Genomic DNA, 8,972 nt, shown 5'->3' on the forward strand with positions numbered 1-8,972 from the left:
GCTGTATTCACTCTGCAAAAGTAGGATGGACTTCTCTACCTCAAATGTGGTTTGGATGTTGAGACTGATGATGTCACACATGTACCAAGAGAGTATGAAAAGTTCACTGGGCCTGGATGGCTCAGTCAGTGGAGTGCACGGCTCTTGGTTTCAGGATTGTGAGCTTCAGCCCTATGTTGGGTATAGAGATTACTTAAAATTAAATCTCAAAAAAATTTTATTACTTATGGAAAGGTTTCTGTGGAGAGCAGGGCAGGCTCCTAAACTGGTACAAATATGGTACAAAGGAATAAGGAAAGGAGACTGTCTTAGGGTTTTATGGGAGTAGGACCAGGGTGAAAGTTCCCTCAAGTGGGCTGGGTCTTGCTTGGTTTGTACTTTCCACCAGCACCAAAGGAGTCATCTTATCAGTTTTCCTGGATGTGGGATACTTGCAGGGAAGAGGAGAGGTGGGTCTTGAAAGCTGTCAGTGAATATTTAAAAAATGGAGTCAGACTCTTTATTATACATCTATCTTTTCAGCTCATTCTCTTTTATTCTCTGACTCCTACAGTCCCTCAAAAACTTGCAATTCATTGATTCTACAACTTCTTCTCTGTCCTTAACTCTTCATATTCATTCTTCCCTCATCCTAAACTCCATGGAGAATCATAATCACTCCCTTACTTACATTTTCAACTTCCTCGCTCTTCTTCCCTTGGTAAAACCTGATTTAAAAGAATTCAAAACCTGTTCTGAGCCTGTGTCTGGTAGCCAATTATTACTGGATGAAAAAGGCACAATCACACTAACTTATCTCACTTTAATTCATGACCATGAACTCAAGTGGGCCGTTTATGGCACTCGGTAAGCATATGATTTTTCCCTAGTCCATTCATCTTCCCGTTCTCCTAGATAACTACTTCACACCTCTTCTCTCCTCAAATCTCTGTTACTCTTCTGGTCCTCTCTATTGATGACCTTTGTCTCTGAGAAAACTGAAATGATCAGAAGAGAATTTCCAGATTCCCACCACCCCTCCTATCCACCTGCTTCCCTGTTCCCATAGAAGAGCCTGTGCTCCTGTCTACAGAAGATCCTTCCATTTGTGTGCTTGATTCCAAACTCTTTCCCACTCAAAGACACTGCCCCAGCAATTCTCTCTTCTTGATCCTGCATTAATTTTTCATCTTCCAGATCTTTTCCAGATCATTCTCATCAAGAGCAAGTATTTCTCCCAATTTGTCAGTCTGCTGTTGACTCCACTTCCACCACAAGTTACTGCTCATTTTTGGGTTCCCCTTTGTAAAGAACTTCTCAAAAGAATTGTATTAGACATCCTAATTCCTTCCTCCCATTTTTTCTTAAACTCACATGGATCAAATTTTCTCCCACTGATCCACTGAAGTGTCACCAATAGCCTCCATGGTACTAAATTCAAAAGTTAGTTCTCAGTCCTTACTCACATATAAGCATTCGCTCCTTCTTGATACACTATCTTCACTCTGTTTCCAGGCAACTCTCTTTTGGTTTTCCTCCTTCACTGGCTGTTCCTTCTCAGTCTCCTTTGCTAGCTTCATTCTTGGTTCTCTCCTATTTACATTCACTCCTTTGGTGATCTTGTCCAGTCTCATGGCTGTAAATACCATCTAAATGTTAGTATCTCTCAAATATCACTAGTTTGAGCCACTGTCTTTAACTCCAGACTCAAAAATACAACTACCTACTCAAGACCTTCACTTGGATTTTTTTTTTTTAAGATTTTATTTATTTATTTGAGAGAGAATGAGAGAGACAGAGAGAGCAGAAGAGGGGGGAGGGTCAGAGGGAGAAGCAGACTCCCCAGTGAGGAGGAAGCCCAATACAGGACTCTATTCTGGGGTTTTAGGATCATGACCTGAGCCAAAGGCAGTTTTTAACCAACTGAGCCACCCAGGTGCCCTTCACTTGGATTTCTAATAGGTCTCAAACGCCACATGTCCAAATTGAACCCCTGATCTTTCTCTTCAAACCTACGCCACCTGTGGTTCCCCTCATCTCCACTGATTTGTTTCCTTTTTTAAATATCCCTTATCAGCTTTATTACCCTATTTTATTTCATTTGTTGTATTCATTACTTATTGCCTGTTGCTCCCACTCCGAAAATGTGATATTTACAAGGGTTGACATTTCTGTTTTGTTCAGATTTATAACCCAATCAATTAGAACAATGTCCCGGTGCTCGATTAGTATTTATTGGATTAATGAATGAATGAATGAAACAGGTAGCAGCCATTCTCAGCTAACTCAAGAAATTACTGTTCTCTTAATCCAAACTGAAAATCAATGAAAAATGGATTTATCTGCAAGCAATCACAAACGGCCCGGTTTAAAATCTGTGCCTGTATGTGGGTTGGGGGAGGGGCAGGTGCGAAGTTTTTTTCTTCTTTCTCCCCCCCCCCCCCCCCGCAATGCAAAGCACCATTATGAGGTTTAGTTAAAAACCACAGAGACTGAGTAAAGGTTTGCTTCCGGAGAAAACAGTGTTCAGAGCAACAGGCCACGGAGAGTTCTAACTGGCTACCTAAAAAACTGTGCTGGCATCACGTGAAAGGTGGTATGTGGGGTTAAAAAAAAAAAAGGCAAAAACGCGTCTTCTTTCATTACGAGTCTCTCGGATCAACAGCTGTTCTCCCACTAGGGTGGCTCTTTTTTCCCTTATTTGGACTTCACTGTCAAAAGAAAGACACCACACCCTTCGTTATGAAGCCTTCCCTGAGTAACTAACTATGCCACGTCCCAGGTCTCCTATCTTCAGGACTACATTTAATTCAGTACTATTTTTTTTTTTTTTAAAGTCAGGGTTTCTGGGTGCAGCCAGGAAAACTCCGAAGATGTTTGAAAACAATACAAACTTAAAGTCTGATCTGAATTTTTAAAAAAATACATTATAAAAAAAAAGTTTAAGGCCATTAAGAAGCGAAATGGCTCTGGGGGACACTCTTAGTTCAGCAGAGAGGAGCCCTGTCCGCGTTCGCTCCGCCACAAGCGCAGAGCCCAGTCCTCAGGGGCGGCGCGCGAAGGCCTTTCGGGCTGCGGCAGACGCCCCCCACCCAGGCCGCACCCGCCGCCGCGCGCGAGGAAGAACGAGCCCGTCTCCACGCAAGGAACCCTAAGCTTCCCTTAAATTTCCGTGCAGCCCGCCCAGACACGTCCCGACTGATGGAGCATAGTCCAAAGAGAACGTCAGTCCGAACTGGAAGGGTAGCGGCGTTGGCGGGACGCGCGGCGCATGCAGCGCTGGAGCCGGGAGCCAACAGCTGGGTCCGCTAGGTCCGAAGGGTCGGCGCTCCAGCCCGCGCAGCACACACCCAGCTCGACCCGCCCCTCCCCGCGTGGAGCGTACGACACCCGGCCTTCCGCGACGCCTTCTGCCTCCTCCGCACGCCTCCCCTTTAAGCGCGAGGCGCAGTTGGATTTGTGTCGGCCGAGGCAAGGCGCGACTCCCCTTTATGGCGGAGTCGCCAGCCGCGGCTCTTATAGCCGCGGCGGCCGGGCGAGCAGAGCGGGAGGCCGAGCCTCGGGCAGCCGGCCGCCGCCACCGCAGCGGGGCCGGGGGGAGCGCGGCGCTCGCCGCGGCGGGGGCGGGGGAGTGGGCGGGCCCGGGCGGGCTGGGGGCGGGGAGGAGGGGGAAGGCGGGGAGCCGGGTCGCCAGCGCTCGGGTCCGCCTCTGACTGCGGCGCGGCGGGGCGATGTGTGATTACCATGGCGAGGAGTCTCTGTCCGGGGGCCTGGCTAAGGAAACCCTATTACCTCCAGGTAGGCCGGCGGCGAGCCCGCTGGGCGCCCTCCCCCGCGGTGCGGGACTCGCCTGCCTCCTTCCTCCCTCCCTAGGTCGGCGCCCGCCCGAAACCCGCTGCCCCCTGCTGTCCGGTACCTGGCGGCGCGCCCTCCCCAGCCGCCCGGGAGCCGCAGACCCTACGGCGGCGCTGCCCGCGCCCCCCATGGCTGCCCCGGCGCCTCTCGCGCTCTGGCCGCCCGGCTCCGGGGCCCGGGTCTCCCCGCCCGGGCTCGCCTTGGCGCCCCTAGTATCCCGAGAGCCCCAAGACGTGACCCGGGTGCGACCCTACGCCCCTAGTAGTTGAGGCTCGGCAGCTTGGGCTCGGGACGTGCGCCGGCTGCTCCCTGGTCTGGCGCTCTCCTCCTCCCCCTCCCCCGTGGGCCCCGCAGGTCGGCTTTTCACGACTCTGTGTCTTCGGTCGGTGGTAGGAGAGGTGGTGTGTCATTCCACCATATTTTAGAAAATTATGGCAATTTGTCACATCAGGGTTTCCCCAGATCCCCGAGAAGCGACGTGTGCCTAGTGCTGAGCCCCTCGGTTCGGTCTTTTCATCACACTCGTGATTTAAATAGGAGGTAGGACTCGGAAGCCCGAAAGAGGCGAATGGGTGTTTGCTTTCCAGAAGGAAAGGGGACAGTGTCTGGTGCCGATCTCAAACACCCCAGCAATGCAAACGTAATTCTCAGTCATGTCATGTGTACTGTTCGCGTGTTAATCTTTCATGATTTCCCGTTCCACCCTCTGTGCCGCTGCCAGTCTGTGTCTTCGAACCCTACTACTGCCTTCACGTACTGTTGGTCACCAGGGGGACCTAGTAGGCACCGTGAGTAGCTGAGCGCAAATCCATCACCCCAGTGGAAAAACAACTACAAATCAGTGCCTCGCGTGGGTCGGCAGTGTTGTCTGCCTTCAGAGGACGGTACTCCTTTTACCGCTTACATTAAAAAGCTTAAGGTATTGATAGATGATTTGGGGATGGGAAGTCATGCTCAGTTGGCGCTTTTATAAATTATTTTGAAAGTTGAGGAGAAGCCATCAAGGGGCAAGTAAATCTTTCATTCTTGTTTGGAAATTGCATATGTAAATCGTTACCTTGCAGTGATGATGTACTGCAAATTGGAAGCATGATTTGACAACCCATGATATAGAGACTACAGGAGTAAAGCTGAACGAATGCCCTGAGTCCTTGTAGCAGCTCCTACAGTAGTAATTACGCTTGAGTACAGTAGAGTAACTGTACTCAAGTTACTTGAGTGTAGAATTTAGCCCAGTAGAATTTAGCCCAGGCCAGATACCACTTTGTAACCCTCTATGGGAACAACAACAACAAAAAAGGTCTTACCAGACTCTCTCCCCAAAATAAGTTTATTGGGATATTTAATTTTTTTTTTTTTTTTGCTAAAGCTAGGGGTATATATATATATATATATATATGCACACACACACACACACACACATATATATATATATATATTTTTTTTTTAGATTCTGCGGCAGACTTTTAGACTTTGATTAGTTTGTCTCTAAATGTTCTCCATAAATGTGGCTGTGACATGTTTTGGCACCATAACTCAAGAGCTTTCAGATTGGCTGAATTAAGATTAGTTTTATTTCCATTAATTGCAAACCTTTGGCAGTTCTGCCTTTCTGAATGTGCACATCATTATCTATTACTAAATTAAGGTAGACTTGGATTTTAACCATTTCAAAAGGATTTAGGAGCATAGTGATATTTTAGTAGGCTACCTCTATATAAAATCATGATTAAATAGAAACATTATTAATTCTAGTATTATATTTGAGATAAATAAACTTGAAACTTGGGAACCTAAGTTTGGGGACTGGTGTCTTAATGTCTTGGTATTAGTATTTATTCCCTTTATGAATTTTCTTGTTAGTTATCCCTCATTATACTAATTTCAATTTAACCAGTTAAAAAAAATTACTTAAGTGTCACCTTTTTCTGTTCCCTGTTATCTAAATGCCTCATCTTCTGGTTTTACAATTTCTCTACTACTACGCACTTCAACCTTGAAATTGTTTTGGGCAAAGTCAAAACATTTCCAACTGAGATTGTCATACAGCTGCTCAAGTTTCTTAGCCACTGAAGATTGAATTAATATATACAGTACTCCCTTTCCTCTTTTATTGTTTTATTTTTCCTGAGACTAAAATCGTGTTCTTTTAGAAACAGCATGAGGCCTCAGAACAGAGCTGATCTTTGTTCATCTGTGCTTCTGTTTCATCATGACCTTGAAAAAGTTTCCTAACTTTTTAGTTCCATATTTTCCATATCATAAAATGGACATTATAGTTATTAACTGAGTACATCACATGAGCGTAGGGAAGCCAAGCTAGATGAAGTTAAATCTGTTTTTGTGACATTTTTACTAACTTTAAATAGAAAAGCATGTGAATTTAAATGGTAAGTAAATATGTTGAATTCCTTCATCCAAAGGTTTCTGGCTTTCCCCTCCATTTTATTTATTGAGCATTTATTGATATTGACCCAGTTTCACAATGACTTATCATATTGACTAAATCATTGACTTAATATTTGTTGGAGGCCTGTCACATGCCAGAAACTTTGTGAGGTGGTAACAATTCTACTACAGCTAAGCAAACATCTTTATGATCCTCATGGATCTTAAAGTCTAGTTAGAGGCAAACATTAAATAATCTCAAAAATGTATAATGACAACAGTAGGTGCAATGAAGGAAAAGAGAAGAAGCAAAAGACTACCTGAGAGTAAGAGAACAGTCTCTTGCTCTTTTAAAACCTTTTACTATAGAAATTTTTATGCATACATAAGGCAGAAAAGAATAATGAACTCTCACCTACCTATCACCTGCCCTCAGCAATTATCAGTATTTTGTTTCATTTCTCCTCTCATTGTCCTCCTTGCAACTGAAGTAGGGTTTTTTTGGATTATTTAAAAAATTTTTTAAATTCTAGTATAGTTAACATGCAGTGTTATATTAGTTTCAGGTGTACAATATAGTGATGCAACAATTCCATACATTACTCAGTACTCATCAAGGTAAGAGTACTCTTAATCCCCATCACCTATTTCATCCATTCCCCCACATGCCTCCCCTCTGGTAACCACCAGTTTGTTCTCTATAATTAAGAATCTGGTTTTGGATGATCTCTTTTTTCCTTTGTTCACTTGTTTCTTAAGTTCCATATATGAAATTTGTTTTTCTCTGACCAACTTATTTCACTTAGCATTATACTCTCTAGCTCCATCCATGTTGTTGCAAATGGCAAGATGTCATTCCTTTTCATGGCTGAGTTTATATGTATATATATCCCACTTCTTCTTTATCCACTCATCTATTGACAGACACTTGGGCTGCTTCCATAATTTAGCTATTGTAGATAATGTTGCAGTAAACATAAGGGTGCGCTAATCTTTTTGAATTTGTGTTTTCATATTCTTTGGATAAATTACCTAGGAGTGAAATTAATAGATGATAGGGTAATTCTTTTTTTAATTTTTTTATTTAATAAAGTTTTTTCAAAATGTACAGTTGATAGGATCTGTTCATGCATCTTCACCAGCAGCTGGGGTATCTCCACCCTTGGTATTTCTTGTGTAAATTACTTGAGCTCTGTGCTTTGAAACAAGTTTCATAAGTCTTTTACTAAGGAGCTCCTGGAGGGCTGCCCTGGGTAGGAACCTTGGATCTTCAGTCTCTCAGAGACAACAGCTGAGGTTATAAGCTTATAGCTGAGAACTTCCTTACAGAGTTTGTCATATCTTGCTTTGTCAAACAAGACCAGATTATTGAGCTTGTGCTGAACTTTGCCTTTGGATCACTTCTTTTTGGTCTTAGCCCAGGTTTGTTCACTGGGTCTTTTTCTTTCTTGGTTGACTTTCTGGCATCTTTCTTGTCCTTGGGTGACATTGCAAAGCTCAGAGAACATCAGCCACCCCTGCAGCCTCACTGAAAGACCAAATGCTGTTTTTAATTTTTTGAGGAACCTCCATACTGATTTCCGCAGTGGCTGCACCAGTTTGCATCCTACCAACAGTGCAAGCAGTTTCCTTTTTCTCTACATCCTTACCAACACTTGTTGTTTCTTGAGTTTTCGATTTTAGCCATTCTGGCAGATGTGAGGTGATACCACATTGTGGTTTTGAGTTGCATGTCCCTGATGATGAGTGATGGTGAGCATCTTTCAAAATGTCTGTTGCCCATCTGTTTGTCTTCTTTGGAGAAATGTCTGTTCATGTCTTTTGGCTATTTTTAAATTGGATTATTTGTTTTTTGGGTGTTGAGTTTTAAAAGTTCTTTATGTATTTTGGATACTAACCCTTTATCAAATATGTCATTTGCAAATACTCTCTCACATTCAGTAGGTTGCCTTTTAATTTTGTGGATTGTTTCCTTTTCTGTGCAGAAGTTTTTATTTTGATATTGTCCCAAAAGTTTATTTTTGCTTCTGTTTCCCTTGCCTCGGGAGGCATATCCAAAAAAAGGTTGCTACAGCTGATGTCAAAGAAATTACTGCCTGTGCTCTCTTCCGGGATTTCTATGGTTTTAGGTCTCACATTTAGGTCCTTAATCTATTTTAAATTTATTTTTGTGTACAGTGTAAGAAAGTGTTCCAGTTTCATTCTTTTGCATGTTGGTGTCTACTTTTCCCAGAACCATTTGTTGAAGAGGCTGTCTTTTTCCTGTTGCCTCCTTTGTTGAAGATTAATTGACCATATAATCGTGGTCAATTATTTCTGAGTTCTCTGTTCTGTTTTGTTGACTTATGTGTCTATTTTTGTGCCAGTACCATACTGTTTTGATTACTACAGCTTTGTAGTGTGTCTGGAAATCTGATATTGTGATACCTCCAGTTTTTTTTTTTTTTTCAAGACTGTTTTGGCTATTCAGGGGTTTTGTGGCTTCATACAAATTTTAAGATTATTTGTTCTAGTTCTGTGAAAAATGTTGTTGGTATTTTGTGAGGGTTTGCATTAAGTCTGTAAATGGCTTTGGGTAGTATGGACATTTTAATAATATTCTTCCAACCAGCTAAAGTATTTTGAAACAAATCTCACATATCACATCATTCCATCCAAATATCTTATTATGCATTTCTAACAGTTAAGGATATTTTTAGACATAAACACAATACAATTATCGTATGTAACAAATTTGGTAACAGTTCCTT

The 8,972-nt window shown here is 43.1% G+C and overlaps 1 protein-coding gene and 1 pseudogene across 2 annotated transcripts in view; one reads left to right on the forward strand and one right to left on the reverse strand.

Moving 5' to 3' along the window:
- The first annotated feature begins 3,637 nt into the window (after window positions 1-3,637).
- Window positions 3,638-8,972, forward strand: part of DIPK1A (divergent protein kinase domain 1A) — a 124,857-nt gene continuing 119,522 nt past the window's right edge. Inside the window, exon 1 of the mRNA XM_080802395.1 lies at window positions 3,638-3,777. Within this exon, the coding sequence (XP_080658521.1) occupies window positions 3,724-3,777 (54 nt within the window). The 5' untranslated portion in view covers window positions 3,638-3,723. The remainder of the gene's footprint in view (window positions 3,778-8,972) is intronic.
- LOC308341856 (small ribosomal subunit protein eS25-like) lies at window positions 7,348-7,711 on the reverse strand (annotated as a pseudogene). Its single transcript has one exon. The product of its transcript is annotated as a small ribosomal subunit protein eS25-like (transcript).

The sequence above is a fragment of the Martes martes genome (assembly GCF_963455335.1).
Source record: "Martes martes genome assembly, chromosome: 4".
NCBI lineage: Eukaryota > Metazoa > Chordata > Mammalia > Carnivora > Mustelidae > Martes > Martes martes.